The sequence below is a fragment of the Apteryx rowi genome, unplaced genomic scaffold (genome assembly GCF_003343035.1).
Source record: "Apteryx rowi isolate R43461 unplaced genomic scaffold, aptRow1 scaffold_404, whole genome shotgun sequence".
Taxonomy (NCBI): Eukaryota; Metazoa; Chordata; class Aves; order Apterygiformes; family Apterygidae; genus Apteryx; species Apteryx rowi.
In genome coordinates, this window is record NW_020450572.1 from 713,444 (window position 1) to 735,904 (window position 22,461).

General features: G+C 42.8%; 1 protein-coding gene across 1 annotated transcript in view; it reads left to right on the plus strand.

Annotated features, from left to right (window-relative positions):
- The window catches only part of LOC112970737 (ICOS ligand-like), a 15,695-nt gene extending 507 nt beyond the window's left edge, over positions 1-15,188 (plus strand). Inside the window, exons 2-7 of the mRNA XM_026075452.1 lie at positions 3,224-3,264; positions 5,275-5,640; positions 6,139-6,423; positions 8,230-8,406; positions 9,548-9,583; positions 12,595-15,188. Coding sequence (XP_025931237.1) covers positions 3,224-3,264; positions 5,275-5,640; positions 6,139-6,423; positions 8,230-8,406; positions 9,548-9,583; positions 12,595-12,605 — 916 coding nt within the window. The 3' untranslated portion in view covers positions 12,606-15,188. The remainder of the gene's footprint in view (positions 1-3,223; positions 3,265-5,274; positions 5,641-6,138; positions 6,424-8,229; positions 8,407-9,547; positions 9,584-12,594) is intronic.
- Positions 15,189-22,461: the final 7,273 nt, after the last annotated feature.

Consider the following 22,461-nt stretch of genomic DNA (forward strand, 5'->3'; position numbering starts at 1 on the left):
CCCCCAGCCCCGCACTTACAAATCGTTATTGACACAGCAGAGAAAGCAGTTTTCCCTGACTCGCATAGCCACAGGGAAGAGCCCGCAAGCCAAGCGCGCCTGAGTCTCCCCAGCAGGGACTAAGCCCCCGCAGAGACAAGGAAAGGAGTTTGCCACAAAACCGAGCGCGGGAAGAGGCAAGCTTTGCAGGCCCCCTTTCACAGGGCGTACGTGGCCGGGCATAGCGCATCGCAGCTGCACAAAGGCTCTGCACATCTTCGCTTTCCTCTCAGCATCATCGAAGCCAAGTGCTGCCTACGTGCACTTAACTGACTTTTTAAGGAGTCATTGCACCCCGATGCGAATGATGGAAGAATTCAAGCAGGCCAAACTATTTTTTATTGCCCAGGCTAGTATTGCCTTAAAGGGAGCATTAGAAAAGCTTTACAGATAACAGGTTTAGGACAGTGCACTCCTCACTGCTGATTCAAGAACTTTGTCATTACAAGTTAGGGGATAAAGCAAATCTGTAAAGCTTAACTGTGGAGCCATGAAGTTTTATTGCACGCAACAAGACATCTCTTGTCTGGCTACTTGTGATGGAACAACAACATCCCTCAACTCTAAAATAAATCATGCATAAAAAGGTTGAGATGCAAGTAGGAAGAATAATCTCACTGAGCAAGTATATACGAAAGAGGAAGTGCAACTTTCTCCCATTTCACATGACATTTAAAAAAATAGAAGGGGAAGGTGCGGGAAAGAATTGAAAAAAGAAAAAAGAAAGAGAGAAACCTGGCTTTAAAAAAGGAAGGGGGGGGGGGAAGAGAGGGATCATAAAGAACTAGTTCAGCTACCTCTGGAATTAGTGGAGTTCACTGCCAGTGCAACAGCCTCATGAACAGAGTGTACCTATGGGGGGCAAAAGGAAGATCTCTCTGCAGGCATGACTTTCTCCCTTTTTTTCCAAAAGAAACAGAGCACTAAACTTATGCCGTGGGGGAGACATGGTGGGCCAACATAGCCCCCACACTACCATGGTTGCAACCTCCTCCAAGTAAGAGGATGAGCATCTCTGGATCTGTCCAACCTTGACAGTGGCAAAACTTATTAAAATAACAAATCAAGATTTGCTTTGTATACATAGATTAGTGAATTAGTTCTGGCTGACTACCAAAAAGTTGGATGACACCAGCAAACAACTTCCATGGGAAATTCCCTGAAAAGTCCCATAAAGAACAGTCAGTTATTGTTCTCCATTTAGTTCAAGTGACTTATTATATCCATAGTTTGTTTGGGGGGAGGGAGAACAAACAAACAAAAAACACAACCACAGGTTTAAGAACAGTGTTAGGGTGAACTTTTCAAGAAAGATATCTGAGAGCCTGGCATGAAAGTGATGGCTCCTGCACAGTCTAGAAATACAAATAAGAACACAATATAAAACTGCATGCACTGGAAGTCACTGCCAGAAATGTGAACAGAGCTGCCTCCTGGGAATTTTTAGATGTGCTTACTTAGGAGACTTACTTTAGGGCTGCTCGCAGGTTTGCTTAAAATAACTGTGTTAGAGCAGAAATATTCCACACTGGGCATCCACTTAAAATTTTTCAGCCTCATCTATCAAGGCATTTCAAAGGGCACAGAAGAGGAAAATCCAGTGTTTTCTTTGTATAAAAGTAATACAGCTCTGACCAACTCTTCTTTAAACTACTCCACCTGTCTCAGTCTCTGGAGATGGGCCTTCAAATGAGGGTAGCTTCTGTGTCAGGAATATGCCCTCTGCTTTCTCCATGGGAAGCCAAATATGTTTGTGTAGGTTAAAAATTTCTTGAGGGCAGATGAGAAGACCTTTCTCCACAGTAGTAGAAGGGAGCCAGGATGGGTCCAGGCAGCTGGTGGGACTAGGGCTGGGCAGAAGAGATGCTGCACCTGGGAGGTGCTGGAGGAAACCTGATGCCCAGCTGGGCGAAGGGGCAGAAGCTGCAGGGAAAGGGCAGGGGGCCTTGAGGTGAGAGGGGGAGGCTGGTGTAAGGCACAGATGATGGGGGAAAGTAGGGTGAGAAATAGGCACCGGGGGAGAGAGCTTAGGTTAGGGCCTGGAGGAAGGAGAGCCAGGCTAGGCAGGTTGGTTTGCAGGTAAGGAGGCGAGCAGCCTGGGCAGGAGACTCCCGCACTCGTTTCTGGGTGGACACAGGCCACTGGGGGCAGCTCTGCCCAGTGCCCTGACTCTCTGCTCTGTGTCCAACTGGGCCGTGGCATGACAGCAAGCAGGGGAGGGGAACCAGCTGCAGTCAGGCAGTGTGGCCTCACAGCCCTGCTTCCTCACAAAAGCAAGCTGGGGAAACTGGGAATAAGCCTGTGCCCCTCTGCTCATTGGCATTATCAAGGTGGGAAACTGCAGCCATGCAATTCCCATTTTGAAACTTTTCCAGTGTCTTCCTTTTCCAAAGAGGTCTGGAGGAAGGAGAGCCCGATTTATAGTTAGGCATAGAGATGAAAGGCTATTTTAAAATAACTTTCAGAAATGTGCTGGACATTTATCTTTCCCTAAATCTTACAGGATGAGAGTTAAATCACCAAGGCTTTAGAAAAACTGAGTTTTCCTATAGCATCCAGCATGTGAAACTTGCTTGGGAAACTCCAATATAGGTTTGCCCCTCTGGAGTAATCAAACATGTTGAAGTCTTTCCAACAAAAGCTTTGCACAACTCCACGCTATCAAGCATTTCCTGTTTACACATTCTACTGACTGTGCAAAACAGTGGGCAGCATAGTTGACTGCTTTAAAAAAACAAAATCATAATTCATTTAGTTTCAACAACCAGGTGGCATGCCGGGCTTTGACCGGGATTCAGGTCTGAGCAGCTGCTCTCCTGCCCTGTGACTCTGATGTTGTACAGGACCCATTAGTCCAGTAAATCAATACGGTTCATTTTAACAAGAAAGATAGGCACAGCACCAGCTTCATGGCTTCTGCGCCAATTCCAGTATTAGTGCATTTTACTTCTATTCCTGACCTCGGCCACCCACAGAGCTCTGTCGTTTGAACAGAAGTTTTGCAGCTGTCAAAAATGCAAATACTCACTGCGAGTTTACATAATAGAGATCGCTATGGGTACCAAATTTATCTACTTCTGCTACTATATTGAAACAATCAATATGATGTTTGTTGCTTGTGTAAACAACGGCGAACTTAAAGTCTATTCTGTAACACTTTTGTTTGTTTGTTTTTTTATTTTAGCTGTGGAGTTTTGTTACTGTTTCTTCATATTCTGAGAGCTGGTAAGTAAAGAACACTTCAAATAAAATCAGGCTACCCTTCCTGAATGTTTGTTCAAATATGCAAAGTATCCATAATATGTACAATATAAATATCCACATGTTTGCAGCAAGACACTTAAGGATTCCTCAGTGTGAAAAACTCCTGTGACATGCATCATGGAAAGAAAAAGCAAAAAATACAATCTGTCTCTATGTTAGTACAGAGACTAGCAAGGGATCTCGTGGATGCTCTTGTTCAGGCTGCTCTTCCTGCTTCACAGACATCCCTGCATGTTCATCTCCTACTACCAACAAAAGACCTTAGAAGCGAGATAATAAGGGCTGGAGATAAGGTCTGAGATGCACAGGTGAAGTCAATACTCATATTACGGATAGCACTGTATATCACTGTATCAAGTATGTCTTCTACTGCAGTTCCAAATTCGCTTTCCAAAAAAAAAAAAAGAAAAGAAAAGAAAGACGTTACCTAGTGATATTTAAACGTTTTTATATTGAGAGATATGTCATCCATTTTTGCTTAATCACTGGTGGCTGAGAAGGACCTTGACAAAGTCATCAAGGAAACCCCCAGCCCCTAAATCAGGACAATCCACACCTGAATCAGTCTTGTTAGATGCTGGCTGGTCCGTTCTTAAACAACATCAGTGATGAAGGTGCCTCCACCTTCCCAGACAATGTTTTCCAGAGCTTCATTCTTCCTGCTGCTGTGAGGGGCTTCCTTGTGCCTGAGCTGCCCACCTTTGCTGCAGTTCAAGCCCACAACTTTGCCTCATCCAGCAGAGCATGAGGGCCTGGAGGACACATATTCCCTTCCTCCCTGCAATTAGTGCACCCACTTCAGTCAGTGTCTGAGCATAACTCAGACATGTGGTTGAGCCCTTTCTGAGTCCAGTGCGTTGGCACTGGGACACGTCCCCCTTTACCTAAAACATTGTCACCTCCCACCAAAATGTGCTCTGTTTCATATTTCCAACCCCCATGCCTGTCATCTTTTCTCTCCCTAATCTCCACTCACCCATAATCCCTTCCCTCAGCCATAATCTCTCCCACCCAATACAACATGCACCCCTCCTACACCGTTGCAGTCCAACATTTACAACACACACACTGTTTTGGCCTCAGCTACCAGCTGCAACAGGGGTTTTGGCTGCTGCAGCAGAGGAGAGGCGATGTAATGAAGGTGACTGAGCAGTCAGAGCTGCCCCAGCCCTTTCCAGACAGCTGATTTGCACTTTCTGTGTGTCTCGCCAGACTGCTGACCCCTTCCGATTGCTCCTGCAAGAGAAGAGGCTGCCTCACTCATACCAGGAGGCCAGGAAGAGTGTCCTCCACGTCAGACACCGTGCTGGCCTATCTCAAGCAGCTGACAGAGGCTGCACATGTCTAATGGATGTGTCACTGGCTGTGATACCTCAGCATACTAGCTTGCTCACTGGGTGTATTTGAGAGGGTGACACCTGTGGTAGCAGTAAAATATCACTGCTATGACATGTCCACTTTGAGAAACATGATTTCATCCCTTAGTAATTATTTTGCTCTCAAACATTAAATGGTACTGCTATGTTTTTCTTATCAATGTTGCCAATTCTTGTGATTGCCCTTGTGATATTTGTCATTTTTCTTAGTTTAATGTGTCAATGATCACTTTTTTTTTTTTTGTTAGGACTTGTTAATACTCATCTGCAGTTAGTCACAGTCAGTTTAATTTATGGCAAAGTAAAAAAAAATGCAGGTGTCCATGGAGCTAAGCAGAAACAGTTAGCCAGAAAGACTGGCTGGTGCTCAAAGAAAGAAATAATCAGGAGAATTTATATTGTAAAGATCCCTTTGGAAAACACACACACACACACACACACACACACACACACATACAGAATTAGCTGCAGGTGAAGAGGAGTAAGTTAAAAATACTGATATTGGAGTTTACATATAGTAGAACATACTTGAAAAAAAAAAGACATTTTCTCCACATAATCTCCCTTTGTCCTCCTTCTCTTTTTATCTTTGTAGTTACCGCACGGGAGGAGAAGTTCATCATCAGTAAACTTGGAGACAATGCTAAACTGAGTTGCATTTATCCTTTAAAAGGAAAATTCCACTTAAATAATCTACGGGTATACTGGCAAGTAGCTGATGACCAAGAAAAGTGTTCAGTAGTACATGCACTGATCTCCGGTCAAGACAATGAAAGTGAACAGTGCATTCACTTTAAAAACAGGACTCAGTTGTTGTGGGATAGATTGGAAAATGGCGACTTTTCTCTGTTACTGTTAAATGTCAGCCAGAGTGATCAACGTACATACAAGTGCATAGTACTGCAGAAAACTGAGTATACCAAAATGATTCACCAGGAAGAAGTAGTTCTCAGTTTAGCAGGTAAGAACTTTTATTACTTGCACATATTTGTCCAAATCCCGATTCTAATTTTTCAAATCAGCACCATTTCACTATTGCATTTAAGCATGTCCTTAAATCTGAAATACGCTTCCGTGCTCTTGCTGAACTGGAATCTACTTAATTTAAATGTTACAGATAGAGAAGCAAAAACTGGGAGTACAGCCCTAACAACTGTTTATCCTTTTTTTTTTTTTTTTTTTAAGTTTGGTTTTCATGAATTTAAGGGATCTTGCACATCACTGGAGTATAGCAGCTTACCAGGCTGCTTTCTTCCTTTGGGTTTGGCTTCAGCTTTCTGCCCCTCCAGATAATTCACTATCATAATTAGCTTATATTATCAAACCTGCTGATGTTTTATGTTCAAGTTGTGATGATCTTGTGAAACCCAGAAATTCTGCTTGAGAATCCATGACAGAATTTTGTCTTTTCAATACATTTTAAAATGTTGATGACTATTTCCTTTTTCTTTCTCCCCAGCTAGTTACAGCCAACCAATACTCAGTGGACCAATAAGAAACACCAGTAGCAGTGGGGAAGAGGTGACTTTCAGCTGCAGATCCAGCAATGGCTACCCAGAACCAAATGTTTATTGGATAAATAAAACGGACAACAGACACCTGCTTCCATCAGAATTAAAGATCACCCCCCACACAGATGGCACTTACAGCGTTTTCAGCACACTGAAGATAAAAGCAACTTCTAATATGCAGATAGAGTGCTCCATAGAAAATAAAATACTACAGGAAAATCTATCAGCCAACTGTAAGTTGCTTCATAGTATTTCATGTTTTCTAGATAACAGGCATATCAACCAGTGTGCATCTGTCTGTAGACATGCAGTTCTAGTCAGGGATATACATTAATTCAGTAGTTCAGAAAACTGCTGAGAAGAGTTCAGCTTTTCTTTTAACCTAACTACCTTTAGCCATGGAATTTATGTTTACTTCTAACATCTTCCAAATTCAACTGAACACCCCATCAAGCATTTTACAACAACAACACCGAGAAGCCCTTGCTTCTGAGACAGTCATTTTGAAACTACTGGGCTTTACTCTTCTGCCGCTCTGGGATGTGACAACTTGGGGAGTCGGATTATTTTTCAAGTGACACTATGCAGTAGATTCATGAGTCCTGACCCCCCACACCTGGCTGCTTTGCAGCACTCTCATTTTCTTTTTTCTCTGTTTAGTTGTGAAGTTCTATTTTCAGTCCCCAAACTCAGTTCAACACAGTGCCACAGTGCACTATTTAAAGTAGACCTGTAGCAAACAGGTGGTATTAGCCCAATGGAACAATAAAATGAGATCACAAGAATAATATACTATTTACTGTTGAATTTAATGATCGATAATAAAAATAAATATTTACCCACTCAGTTCTTCACAGAAACAGAAAGCTAGAAGCTATAAAAAAAAGTTATAGCTATAGCACTGATAGCACACTTTGTGGTTTCTAAACAGCTTTATAGAGAAGTGATCAGGAGTGGGAGAGCTTATCCGGAGTTGGCTGCTCAGTCTCATCACAGTTCCTGGTCCCGCTTCCCACCACACTTTATTTCTCAGACTCCTGCACCTGCTGCAAGGAGGTTTGATTGCTTGCAGAGCTGTATCTAAATTCCCATAGTTAACCTGAACACGTCAGGCTGCAAAAGCAACAGTTCAGTAAGGGCTGTGGTGGGCAGGGTGAGGCCAAGAGCTGCAGAACAGACCTGGGCAGCCAACCCAAAATCAGCTGTTTCTATTCATGAATCAGAGACAGCAGAGAGCCATGGTAGGATATGAAGAAATCTTTCTTCTGCTTCCYTTACTTTCCCCCTTTCCCCCACAGTGTTTTTATAAAAGCAATCACATAATCTTGAGTTAATGGGACTGATTGCACTAACACAGCCAGGTGATACAGAATAAACTACTTCCAGGAAAAAAACTGTGTGCAAGAATTGCACAGTAGAGTGTTTATGAGGTAGCATACCCTTGCTCTCATCCCAAATTAAAGGAAAAGTAAGTAACTATGTCATTAGTTTCCTAATAATATTTTGTCATATTGTATTCTGGGAAAAAGACCTTTATCTTTTATTATTTTTAATGGTTTCTAGAAACACTACCACACCTGAAAGAATTAGAGATGTGATCTGAAACCCTAAGCCCACAGAAATCAGTGGGAATTCATCACTAACTTCAGAGGAACAGGTTTTTACTCACTTTTCTGAATGCTGTCACATTTACATTATAGCTTTTACATAGATTTATTTTCAACTGAGTCTAGGCTCAAGGTCAAGCATACAGTCTGCCAACACTGGGGTAAAAATAAGAATAGAAAGAAAGAAAGGAGGAGGAATGTATGTGGTATAATGACGCAGCAGGAATAAAGTGGTATTGTATTACTATGCTACCAGACCATGTCAGCTAGAGACATGCCTTGCACAGAAGGAATAGAACCAGAATTACAATGATACAAATGGCATAAATATTTAGTCCTTCAGAATTTTTGTGCAAAATGTGGTCAGATGACTGCCTGGAACAAAAGATAATAATTTGCACCTTATTACATCCTATTTCTATTTTATTCTAGACACACAGGAAAAGATAAACAGCTATTCTAACAGAGAAACTCAAAAAGACCTGGGACAAAAAAGACGAGGTGCTCAAGCAGCTGGCATCGTTTCCATTGTCATTCTGATAGCTGTTCTAGCTGTTTTAGCCTGCTGGCTATGGAGACGGAGGTCTTCTCAACTAGTGTCATACAAAGGTAATGAGGTCCTTGATTTGCCTGATCAAATCTGAAGAATTCTTATTCATTTGCCAAAATATTTAATGTCATCTAGCATGTCACTGGATGTACAAGCAAATTCCCTACACACAACAGTAAGTAATCGTGAAACCCACTGTCAAAAACTTGGGATGCCCTGGGGAGGGCATATACTTTCCCAGAACATATGCTTTTTTATGGTCTTCTGCTAATGCACCTGAGCTTCACAGGGATTATTGGACGTAAGTAACTTAGTCTTCATGCCTGTTCAGGCTGTAGTTTCTCAGCTGTGATTCCTGCAGGACAATTCTGGAAGGGTGGAGGGGATATTCCTCCATGGAAAAGGACTAGGTCAGTAACTCGCTTTTTTTAGGACAATCCAAAGCAAAAATCAGAGGATAAATCAGTTCTGAGAACCCTAGAGTCACTGACTGGACAATTAAGGGCTCAAGATTCCACTATGARTTTCCTAAGCAAGCAGCTTTCTAGAAGTTAGAAACAAAGCACATCTCACTGTCACTCCACATTATACATGCGCACCGTTATATTGCTGCATTTGCCCATGTGTGGGACTCTCAATGCTTAGCAAGATAGAACAAAAAGTAGCTCCAAGAGATGTCTTATAAACTAGACYGAGTCTGTGCTGCTGCATGCAAGTACTTACTGTAAGCCTGTTGGCAGGTATACAAGAGCTAATGTCTAAGAAAAGGGAGCAGGGACAACCACGCCTTTCATGGGCAAGGACAAGCCACATTTTCAATCCATGCCCTGTTTTCTCCTGGCTAGCATGCCCAGACACTCCAGAAAAGAGCAGGAGAAAGCAGGGTGATCCTCTTGCCCTGCATCTGCAGCAGCTGTGCTAGGAGCCACGTCCTTCTTTCAGAAAGAACACAGGAGTGGTGTAAAGCCACTCTGTCCGAAAACATGGAGCAGGGCTGTTGCTTCAAGCCGAAAATCTATCCTTGCTGAATATGTGACCTTTACTTTAAACAAATAGATAGGGACCACATTTTGCTGTCCAAAGAATATTTACTGCAAGGAACCCTCAGTTTTGATGGAYGCTCCTTAGTATTAGTCCAGTTTGGATAAAGACTATGGCTATCTATCCTATATACCTAAAACACCGCTTTTTTATCAACAGATGTCCAACCAAATGAAGACAAAGGAGAGTTCAACTGTAAGTATTAAAAATATGTTATCATGTTTGTCTCAGGAATGACTTAACTTTACAGCTTTGGTGCTTGAGTTCAGCACAAAACCTTTGGTTTAGGTTTCCTACCTGTGTATAAACTGAAACACGTAAAGCACTTTCTTGAGCCCTGTAGGTATTGCCAAAGGCAGCCTGAGAGTTTCAGTTCCTGGAAGTCCTCTTTCAACAGTTCAGGCCAAAGGACCTGACAAATTGATATGAGCATGCAGGCTAGAGCTGCCCTCCCCTCCTGCTTTACAACTATGCTGCAACTACTGCTGTTATCAGGACAGATTGGTTATACTATAATCCAGGCAGAGCCAAACTTAACAGATCTGTTTTAAATGCTGATTTTCGAGTCTGAACAACTCTGACCATTTCATGTCAGTACACATCTTCAAATGGTTGTTCTCTGCCTTTTTAGGCACCACATCCTAGAAGGTCTTCAGCTGGGATAGATGAACATCATTTGCTTCACATCCATGAACCTAAGCCTATTTACACCCCATTAAAAAAAAAAAAAAGTGTACTAAGCATTCTCCTCTCCTAGTGAAAAAAGGAAATGCAGTTTAGACCTTCGGCATGTTCATATTTTTATAAGCAAGGCCAGCAGCTAGTTTAACAATTCATTTCTCCATTCATAGTGGGAGGAAATAAAAACAGAGCAAAACAAATCCAAGAAAATTTGGAAAAACAAACTCAGCACAAAGGACTTGTAAGAGCACAGAGAGGGTGAAATATCTCATTTGGTAGTTTCTATTGAGGCACCCGACTGTTTCCTGGGGGTCTCTGCAGAACAGGCAGAAAATACTGTGGCTCCACCAAAACTGTAACAGTGAGAGCAACAGAAAGCATAGTCTGCCTTAGCAGATGCTGTGCATGTGTCCAATTCACAATAGCAAAGGGAAGAAGAATGACCCCTAGATTAAAAAATGCTTAGAATTTCTTTTGTGGTCATGCAAACTGGGTGAACAGTCAGTTGTTTTCCAGACTTATCACACCATTCCAGTCTCATCTACAGCTGTTTGTTTGCTTAACATCAACAGGCTGTTTCCTGTATGGTATAATATAGTAAGAAGAATGGAGTTTCTCCTTAAGATAAGGAGACATCCTCTCCTTCCGTTCCCGTGAGCTGCGTTAACATAAAACTGGCTGTTTGTTTAAGGTCAATTTTTTCCTCTCCTAACTTAGGCCAAGCCCTCTTTAATTAGATCTCTGGACCTAGCCCCTAAGTAGAAAAACCTCTGTGACATAAATAGGAGTAAATATTTATTTTATATTGAAGGCTGCTCTAGCTTGATTTGTTTATTAACAATAAAATGAAGATGCTCTCCCTCCAGACACTATCTTTTCCTTGGCACACCTCTGCACCAGTTGTGGAAGAGGAGGTGGGACACCAGTTTTGGAGGGTTTGTTGCTATCAGAAACTGTCCCACCCGTGAAGATTGTTTTCTGCCAACAGAGTCGTGTAAGGCATGGGAGGCAATATAAACCTAAATCCTTTGGGCATCCGAATTCAAGGGCAACTTGGACCAAAGCCAGAGAAATGAGAAAGCTCTAGGGAATGTGATCTCTGATGAAAGGCTGATTGATTGTGTATGTTTGTTTAGGCTGGGGAAGGCAAGGTTGTGGGGACACAATAACAACCCTCTTCAGAGAATCTGTAAAGAGATGAGAAGTCATTTATTGTCCCAACCCAGCAGACACATCACTTAGCATACAACAAGCTTAAACTACAACAACACAAATTTAAGTTGGATGTTAGAAAAAATAACCTTTCTAAGGGTAATTGTAGCTGAGCACCAAGGTGGAGAGTCTGTCAAGTCTCCATCACTCCAGGTTTGTTGCTGTTGCTTTCTTTTTTCTTAACAAAAGAAGAAAAAGGTATCTGTTAGAGATGATGTAGAAATAGCTGGCACCACCTTGGGGCAAAAAGATGTGCTCTTCTTTCTCCAAGCAATGATCTTGGAGAAATTCTGGCTCAGTTCAATGATTTCCTGAGATTTTCAAGAGACTTGTGTGTGGTAGATAGGGAGTAACACACCGCAGGGGTCACACCCTCAAGACAGACTGCCATAGCAGTCTCCTTTTCAATACTGATGTAAATATGTTTCTGCTTTTAGCAGTTTGACTCTGTGAAGAAGGTCAGATTGTTYAATGGGGTGTGGGGGGGAAATCATGAACACCATGCAAAAAAGAAGAGCCAACTGAAACTAGCTTTGCTGTTACAAAGAAAAGAGGCTTAGAAACTGTGGGGAAGGCAAGCCACAAAGAAGAGTAACTTCATCCTGTTGAGGCTGGACTCTGCAGATGCTTATTATAGTCAGTGGGGCAGGATGCTCCTGTGAGGAGGAATTTGGAGCCAAAGCTACTGTTGTTGTTCTGAATTGCTTTCTGGGGAAATCCCGCTGCTGACTGTAGAGGAGCCTCGGGGAAGCTAGTTTCCTCTCAGTCAAGGATAGGCTTTGTGTATCTCTTTTTTAAGGAGAAACTTAAAACAAACCAGTGGTGACACTGACATCCCTTCACAGGGAGATGAATGTTGGCAGGAGAGCACTTTTTGCATTTGCAGAAAGAGAGGCACTTGCACTTTATAGCACAAGCACAGAGGCAGCCTTTGCCTAGGCAGAGAGCCACTGACATGTCAGGTGGCCAGGCAGAGGCAGGGGTTCATACCCAGGCTGATTTTCTCACAGCAGCATGAGCTTTTATCAAAAGTGGAAGTCCCCGTTTTGGTAGAATATTCGGTAGAGAATAAAATGTTAGTATCAAGTGCATTTAAAGAAGGCTTCCTAATATTAATACATTCAGTGTTTAACTCAGTCACAGCACCTCTTACTTTTGTAGGACTGGAGATATATATATCTTTTATATATCTTTATAGTTATATATCTTTTATAAAGCTTTGCAGATTATTCCGCTATTTATGTAGGAAAAGCACAACTCTAGGGTCTGATAATTTCTGTTTTCTAAAGAAAAGTTATTTTGTTTTTTTACAGCACCTGTCTAAATGGAAAGTCCACCAGGAATTCAGGCAGCTTGACTTGTGTCTAAAGAAACATCACCCCCTATCTCGGTGGCAGCATTACTTGTAATACAAGTGACAGAGGTTTCTGCAGCATGTGCCAAGATAGACGGCAAAAGCTTCTTCAAAAGAAGAGAGCAAAATCCGTTGGATTTTTGTGCCAACCAGCAGTTGCATCACCACACCAGTTAACCACTTCAGGCAGTCCTTTGTGATAGTCTACTGGTGTTTTGAGCTCCTGCACTGGGGAAAAGTAGTAAGTCTCGGACTTAACTACTCTGTGCCAGAATGATGAAACTTGGTGAATGTCTAAGTCTATCATCATCATCACTGAAGAATTTGTTACTAGCAGAAGCGACTGTGTTTCGGGAGCATTGGAAGTTCTCTCCGTTTCTCATTACTCTGACAATGGCTACTGAACATGAAGAATGGCAGCTAGAAAAAAAAAAGCAAAAGCAAGAAAGAGAAGAAAACTGCAGGACTTTCTGCAAAGTGAGATTTGTGAACTTCTCCACCTTTATCCCCCTAAGTACGTCCTTTCACTCTTCTTGTCTGGTTTCACCAGCTGCATGTTATTGTGTACAGAACTAGCTAGAAATGTTCAACCCAGTCCTACAAAAGTGGGACTAGGTTAAACACTGACTGTATTAACATGAGGAAACCTTCTTTAAATGCACTTRATGTTAACATTTTATTCTTTACCAAATATTGTACCAAAACGGGGACTTCCACTTTTGATAAAAGTCAGCACATACTGTGTGAAAGAACAGTTTGTGGAAATCAGACAGACTGTGATAAAAATAGCACTCTCTCTGCAATGTTAATGTCAAGTTACCCAGACATACCCTTTTGGGATGGAACAAAAGCTGTGGTCGGGCTCTGCTCGATTCAGCTGGTCTCTATTTAATCACTGCTTTGTGACTTCCAATGAGGATTTTATACTGAATTTTTCTACCCTCTCCTCCTGTCTCATCCCTCCACCCCAAAAAGGAGGAGTACAGACTATATCACTGCATTGTCCATGAATATTCTTTACTTAAATGGCTAAAGTAAGTGAAAGGGAAAGAAAGCCAAAACTTGGCACATTTCCACGTGCCAGGATGCATGCCTAGCTGATTCAGCCCCTATTCAGCAGGCTGAAAATAGTAAAGCAGTAGAAGTCATTCATGGCATAAAGTTTTGAAGGAAGAGGAATTTATACCAGCTTCCACCTGCTTAGGTGGGGCAGTTCTTGCCAGCTTGGGGTGGGGGGGGGGGTGGTTGGTTGGTTGTTTTCTAAACTGAGCCCTGGAAACACTTGGCTACTTCTGCAGTTTTTGCTAGACTAAAATCCTACCTTCTCTGTGAACAAGCCACAGCCTTGTTTGTCCTATCTCTGCATAGAGAAGGCACTTCAGTGTCAATTATGAATTGAGACATTAAGTTTTCATGTTAAGATCAGATTTCAAATCCTAGTCAAGTGAAAATAAATTTGGTTGTCCTGTTCTTCCATCATGCAGAATCCAGAAACATTTGGCAATAGCACAATTAGTTTTTGTTGAAGCAATACCCCCAAGCAGGCTCAGAGTTTGGTAACTGTGGAGTTCCACCACATCAGTATTCTGTGGGAGGACTGCACAGACTCAGCCTATGCGACATTTAACGGAAGGGGCAGTTAAGCTCTCACTGAATGCAATCTAGGCTTACTCACCAATTTGGACAGGATGGGGAAACTGGAAAAAAATTTAAGGCCAAGCTGCAACTAAATAATTAAGCTCTTATCTCGTCTGGATTGTAAATAATAGTTTGTACAGTAATGTTTTTTTTAAAARAGATTTTATATATTAACTTCAAAAAAGCATATTGCATATTTGCTAATCTTGAATGTCTGTGAAAGATACCTTGATTTATTTATTAATTTCACTTTTGTCCTATGCTGCCTTCTAGTTTACAACTGTAATATATCGCATCAGATACAGCATTTAGCTCACAGTATTTGTTAGATAAAAAGACTGAGATACCACAGGCTACTTTACATGTCATCTTTTTCTTGTCTTGTGTAAACTTGCAGACACCTTAAAAATGTGGATGACATCTGTGCGGATGTGAAGGGTAATCATTTTCTAGTGGTTCAGGAAGAGGTCCTGCAGACGCTTCCTCACCATCTATAGAGAGAAGTTGTTTTGTGCAGCCCCTTTGGCGCTCCATAACTGACACATGCCTTTTCTCAAAACAGTTTTCCTCCTTTCTATTCTGCARCTGCAATAAGCTGCGACTGTTTAGAGATGTAAGAAGTGTCCTAGCAATCACTCCACAGTATGCCGTTAAGCTAATTCAGACCAGTGGGGTTTTCTTACTACTAGATTACTACACGGTACATAGTGAATACATCTGAATGGGACAGCTTGCTCTTGCAAAAGACATACTTTCAAGTGGTTTAGGTTTCCAGCTATTTCTGAAGGCAAATAAATCCTGGATGACAGTTGCTTGCTACCATTCAAAGGTCTGGGAAATTCTGTAGTAACTGAGTTTTTGTCACCATACACCATGTTTATATTCCAAATAAAATCTATTCATTTTTCTTCTGGATGTTTGACTGAACCTATCAGCACATAAAGACAAGTAACTCCAAATCATGGTCCCCCAAAGTGACAGTTTTACCCTCAGCCACGTTAGTTCAGGGCATGTGAGTGCTCCTTTCCGAAGCCCCCAGATGAGGAGAGACTAAGGCAACACAGAGACTTGACAAGCTTTGCTCTATTTGGCTTGCACAACAATATACCTTGAAAAAACTAATTGAAAGCCATTCAGTGGCCTGAGGGCAGTGCTAAGCTGATGCATCCTTTTCTCAGCTCACCTGAATGACTGACAGCAGAGCAAAGGTACARCCAACCCCTCCCACCTCCTGACCTTAAACTGGCTCATCGCACTGTCCTGGGCAGGCATTGCACCTCAGCACCAACATCGCTCTGTTTTCCTTCATTAAAGACACCAGCTTACATTAACTGTATATGCCAAGCAACTTAAACACGCATGCAGGAAAGCACCGCCTGATGCTGCTCTGTGGGAAGGCTCTAAGAAATGGACTCACTTTCACAGAAAAGTGAAAGGCTTTCGTTGTGGCATGGCTGGTAAACCACAGGTGGAAAGCCCCAAGAGAGAGAATACATGTTGCTACTTAGTGGTTTGAATCCATCCTTCCTGTAGTCAAATTCATTATTTAAATCTTTTCACCTGTGAGAGCTGAAATTTCTCTTTCACCCCAAAACACTTTCCCTATTCTCACTTTAACTACCCTGACTCCAAATACTGTTTATTTCTCTGTAGCCACTTGTCCTACTTGAAGAACTTTATTAGAAGCTTCTTTTCCAAATTACAAAGTCAATGCTTTTCACATTTGGGGAGGGGGAGGAGAACTTATGCACAAAAGTTCACATTACCCTCAGAGGGCAATCTCTGTAGTCCTCCCTCAATTTTCCCTGGAAAGCAAAATTGCTCTGAAGAATAATTCAGTTCAGTTCAACTTCAGAGGGACTTTCAGGAGAGAAACCTTCCTGTTACAGAAGTCAGGCCTTTGGGAATCTTCCTCTCAAAGCTTGAACTGACATTAGGACCTTCACCACATACTCTTTAGGTGATAAAGGACGAAATCATGATAAACTAGCCTCCACGTGAGGATTATGAAAGACAGCTACAGCGCTGAAAATCCCAGCAGTTTGCATAGCAAAGTGCCTGTAACTGAGCCTGTGTTCCTTGAGGTTATCTTCTCTACACCTGGTAGCCTAGGGAATTAAAGACCATAAACCATTAGCCTCTTCCTCATTCATCTTTCCAGTAATACTTACATCACAAAATGTTCATCTGTATCATCCAACACAATGAAAATGCTCCCAACACCTTAGGCATTGCCAGCACCACTAAATAAGCATTAGTAGCATATCAGAACCAATGCCCCATGCCACAAAATGCAAGTCCATGTGAACTACTTACAATCTTACTGTTAATCAAATGCTCAAGTACTTGGTTAGGAAAGAGTATAGTCTCCCACTTAAGTCTGGCTTGAGCGGTTGCTATGCAGAAATACACACTCTTGTAACAACAGAGGCTTACCCTGACGTTCCAGCTCACCCACACTAATTCCCAACTGTTTAGTAACAAAGCACTACTTTGTTTTCCTGTGATTTGAAGTAGTGCCATTTGGGCCATCTTATAACTGGAAAAAAGGGACACAAAAGCCATCTGCCCAGAGTCGAGCAAGTCTATAGCTGACTCAGAGCTTAAACTCACACCACCAGCAGAGCCACTCTTCTCTCCTCCTTTCACTGGCTGGACTGGAAAGTCTACTTCTCTGCAACATTCACCCCCTTTGTGAAGCACTAAAACTTCTTTCTTAATTTCTTCTACCAGGAAATCTACACCATCACAGACAGTGTACATGTGATAACTTTTAAGAGGCTGAGTTTGCAATCTCAAAACAAAATCAGGTTTGCTTACAAAAACTTCCTTTCCATACCATCACGCTGGACTAGAGGCAAATCTATTCCTCTTGATTCATCTCTTTACCAAACTTATCCTTGTTATTTTATCTAACTTCCAAAATACATCACTGCTTCAATCATAGAGACAAAAAGGCAGTCAAGGGGTAAAAGCGCAAAGTGTTTGAACTATTCTCAAAGCACTATAGGTCCCTTTATAACATAAAGCAAACACAAAGCACCTTTATCATCTTATTAGACAGACAGCTTAGATCAGTTTGACAAAATGCCAATGACATTAAAGCTCTGTGTCAGGAAAGTGTCAGAAGTTGTATCATAAGCACAGTCTTATAAAACCATTCCTTTAGTTATCTATATTTATATTGATATCTCTATATCTATTCGGCAACATCTGCCCCACAGAAGGATTGTTCCCTTACTTGTAATACACTATTGAATTCTCATATCGGGATCATGAGAAAAATCCAGCTCTGTGTTGGTCCTGATCTCCTGAACCAGTCAACAGCTGGCCTGAAAATGACATTCCTTTCCTGGGAAAATTATTGACTAGTTGGATGGAAAAGAGTAAGCATAGCTCAGGACACAAAAGGTAAAGACTGTAGCTACCGTGAGGCAGAGATGATTAGTCTTGGCTCAGTCAGGCCTCAGCTCAGCGCAGRGGCACCCCTACCGGTAACGGGGCAGCTCATTCACATCAGCTCTAGCACGCCAGGGCAYGACAGCTCAGCTCTGAAGAATAAGTGTCTTCAAGCAGGAAAAAAGGAAATAACAAATGAAAAAAAAAAAACAAACCCCACACATCTGTTATCTGTTCTGGGTTTGGGGGATTTTTTTGTTGTTTTTTTACGTTTTCGCCTTTGGGAATTGAGTTCTTCAGGCCCACTAGGAGGGAGACAGCTGTCTGTTGAGGTATTGCTCTTGGAAAGGTTTTACCCAACTGAGATTAAGGAAGAAGAGAGAAAAGGAAAAATCTTTGTCTCTGCTCCAGCCCAGTGACACTTCACCAGCCYTGTGGAGAGGAAATTCAGTGTGGGAATTTATTTTTATTTTTTTAAAGCAGCCCTTGAGGAGGTCTCTCATTAACAAGCATATGCTCTGGCTGGCTAGAATTATCAACCACAAAAACCACTGGGCATGTACACAGAGAGCCAGGGTCTTTTGTTAGTGTTTTTGGCAATGTGGCAACTGCTGACAAACTGCATACAACATGTTTCAGCTTCACTTTTGAGCAATTCCTATTGCATCACAAGATATCTGGATGGAAAAAAAAATCTAAACAAACAAACAACAAAAAAATCAAACAGTTCCTCAGAAACAGAAAACTTGGCAAAAGGAACAGTTGTTATCCACTGGTTTCTCTTGCTGCATTTACTGTGTCGTCAGTGGGCCTTCAAGCTTTGGGAGAAGATGGTAGATGTTCTGCGTGTCAGATGCCTTCTCTGGTAAGAACCAATTTTTGCTTYAAAAACAGCATGCCTCCAGGTCACATGCCTGCAGAAACAAAGCTTGGCACTATGGCTTGAGCACACCGCAGCCACGTGGGATCCTGGGCACTGACATATACCCCCATCTGTATACATTTTGGAAGCCTTGGGGTGGGGCTAGTAGTGGAAAAAAGGAAAGGATTTTTATTTTATTTCACTCAGCAAGGAGACCACTGAGGTTATGCACCTTGCCAGAAGCCAAGTAGGCATTTGCATGAAGCAGGAAACAAAATCTGACCCCYGCTTGTAAAGGCCTGGCTTCACAGCCCAGCCCTCCTACGCATTGCTCACTACATATTTTAGGAAGCATACTATAATCTTAATAATTGCATACCAGATGCTGGGATGGAATAGAGCACTTGGTTTGTAGACAAATAACCGTACAACATCCCTGTTGCCTGGAAATTCYATGCAAGCAATCGGTGTAAGTGCACAGAGGTAAGTGCAATGGAGTAGAGTACCAAATGCAAGTCAGGTTTTGCAGAGAGGAGTGAGAAAATACATGGCTCAAGAAAGTCACCCTGCAGTGAATGCCTCTGCTTGTTTGAATGGCACAACTGCTATAGACTGAATACCAACAGGGTCCAGATGCCACCATTTTGTTCAGACTTTGTACTTTTCAGGGAGGAAACATTTGTATTCTGTCCACTGACAGATGCGTGCACACGCACACACACGGACAGGGGACATGTTGACAGTAGTGTTGCTGTTTATCACCAAGACAACACATAACTTGCTTTGCCCTCTTGAGACACTTCTCTGTGTGGGTTGACAGAATGCCAGAAACTTAATAACAGTCAATTTTACTAGAGTTTGCCTAAACTTTCAGGGTAAGAGATATTGTGCTTCCTCCAGCAAAAGTGAACAAAAATTGATACTTTGTTTCTAGGTGAAGGYCAGGGAGGGTTCTGGAGAATTATGACTTTATCCTTCCCCTGGTCACAAACTCTTCCCTGCTCTCTGTGTGGGTCACAGTCAGAGACAGGATTTTAAGCTAGGAGCACTTTTGGACCCTCACAGAATAGCAGCTGTTGCCTAAAATGAACCATTTTCCCATTACTGGACTGATTTCTGATAGGTCAAAGCTAGAAGACTGCACATAACACCTGCAAAATGAGGACTTTAAGTGACACTAATATTTACAGAATATTGCGCCTCCCCAGTAACGACAACAACAACAAAAAGAGAGAGAAACACTCAACAACCCATTACCAACAAAGAGCGAGAGTTAACAGAGTTGTGCGTGCTCCTTGGAAATGCTACATTCAGCGAAGCCCAAATCTCATCGGGACCAGAAACCAGAGTCCCTCTGCCCTTGGGGCTGGAGAGACTGCGCAGTGGGAGTCGCTTATGCCCCAGCCCTCTCCATTGCAATGGGAGCAGCCCTACCGAGTAAGGAGCAGAGTCTGAACATTTTGTCTCAGCACATACTAACGGTTCAGTCAACCCCGGAGGGCATCTTCCCGTTAGAGAAGGCATGAACCAAACTGTCAAAGGGATCAGAGGAGAAAAGGTTTGTGTGCCTTAAGAAAACCATTATGATTCACTTAGCACTGCCTTGCGCAAGAGGAAGCAAGGCTCAGGGACGCTCAAGCTACCATGTCAGTCAGTAGTTGCGCAAGACAAGGATGGCATGCAGGTCTCAAAGTTGGTGTACAGAGATAGACTATCAGGTATGGTGAAAACAAACAAACAAACAAACAACCCCCCCCCCACAGGTTTAGAATAAAGCAGAGGTGACAGTCTTTCTGGAAAGCAGACTAAGAGCTGAACCATAGGGATGCCACAGGCAGCTCCTCTTCAATGGCAGAGTGGCAAAATGAACATGTGCACATTACAGGCCTGAAAAAAAAACTCATGGGGGGTTACATCCATGGGTACAACAATTTCATTGCTTAGGCTTAGAATTGTATGTATTTGATTCAGCAAAATTCATGCAAGATACCACACAGCATACTTAATAAACCAACTTTAAAGGTTTTTTGCTGTTGAAATTCATGGTTTCCCAGCCATGCCTAAATGAAAGAACCATTCCTCTGGTTAGCAATAATCTGACCAGTTGTATCTCTGAAGGATTGTAGATGGCCTTACTGTGACTATGTTGTACTTCCAAAGTACATAACTCTCTCCCCTGATGGAAAGGACAGGGCAGACATTCAGTGCTTGTTTTATACAGCTAACAGGGCCAGAGAGAAATTCAGTTACATTCCCAAATATTTCATTAGAGAAGTAAATGAGCTGGCTGAAGTATGTGACAGAAGATGGGGTGTGGGTGTGCTCCCCACGCATGTCGCAACAGAGCAGAGTTCATGCAAGTCCCCTCGCACCCTCACCAAGCCAGCGCCACGGACAGGACCAGACCCTCCTACCGCCACCAGCCCTGCTCTCCACCACGATTAGACTTGTGACTCTTATTTTGGCCAGATCACCCCAGTCATACGCAGGCAACTGGCCTTCCTCTCACCAGGCTATAATTTAATTTTTAGTGCCTGGTTTCAGGTACAAAAATTTCCACCTTGCGCAGGGCCACTCCAAATCCTCTATGATGGAGCAGAGGGAAGAAGAAATGTGTCAGGCTACCCTGCCCAGAGAGGGGGATCTCCCAGATTACAGCTGACCCACAGAAGCAACCAGACTGCAACCTCTGGGAGTAGCTGTCCCACCAGCCCCCCCTCACTCCTGAGTGCTCCCCTTCCCATCTCATCTGTTCGCATCCCTTCCTCTCCTCCTTCCATCTCTCCCTGGTGTATCCTCCTACTCCCATCACAGCACCAAGCCCCACTCCTCCCTTTCTTCGCTGTAGCTTAAGGAGAAGACCAGAAACCAACCAAGTCTTCTGCTGCATTCAGAAGACAACAAGTGGCAGGTCATGACATAAGTACCATCCTAACACTGGTTGCGCAGTGCGACTGTGGCATCTCAGGGTCCCTCTATTTAAGTAGAGAGGCCTGGACCACTCTGGGCAGTGTCTCTGCTTCTGGCCACAGGCAGATTTTAAGGAGTAGATTAGCCAGCCCACACACCAGCCAACCCACTGCCATGTGGCAGGGACAACCAGCCATTTCCCCACCAATATCCCCCCAAAAGATGCTTCTGGGCATCCTTAAGGAGGTACACGTATGCCACCTTACTGGCAGCAGGTTCTCTTCTTTCTTGCACTAGCAATGGAAGGGAACCAAAAACTACTGTAAATGGCAGAGATAATTTTGGATGTTTGGTTTAAGTGCAAGCCAAGGCACATTTAGCTTTGTGAAGACTAAGACTAGAGCCAAAGGCCTAGTTATTTTTGGTGTAATCTGTGTTTTACCAGGACATTAGCATGCCAAGAGATTTTCTTGTTGACTTCTCTTACTGCTATCCAGAATTACATGAGCTGAGACAAACTGGCAAGAAGTGTGCCTGCTTCAAGACAGTGCTGTATGGAAATGCTGTGAGCATCAGAGGCAGGTACTAGAGCTAGTCACAGGGGAGGAGGAGAATTCAAAGCACAGCACAAGGTAGGATAGCATAGCAGTCACTGCAGTAGGCTATATATGTGTGTGTATATATACACACACATATATATACATAAAAAATAAATAAAAGAGGCCGAGAAGGAGATACAGCATCAGAGACTTGCATGCTCTGAACTGTGCCAGAGTCCAGTGAAGAGAGATGAAACACAACAAAACACTCCTTCACTGAATCACTCAGAGGGCTGGAAAGATGGGAGAGGAAGCCAGCAGCAGGAAAGCTAGAAAAGCAAATATACAGCTAGGGGATGAGTCAAGCCCATGACAACAGTTAGCTCGCCATGACACTTTGCCAAGCACCACCCAGGCTCCCCAGGCTCCAGCGTTAGCAGGTATCGCCCTTGGCCCACTCAGCCTCTGCCCTGCCCAG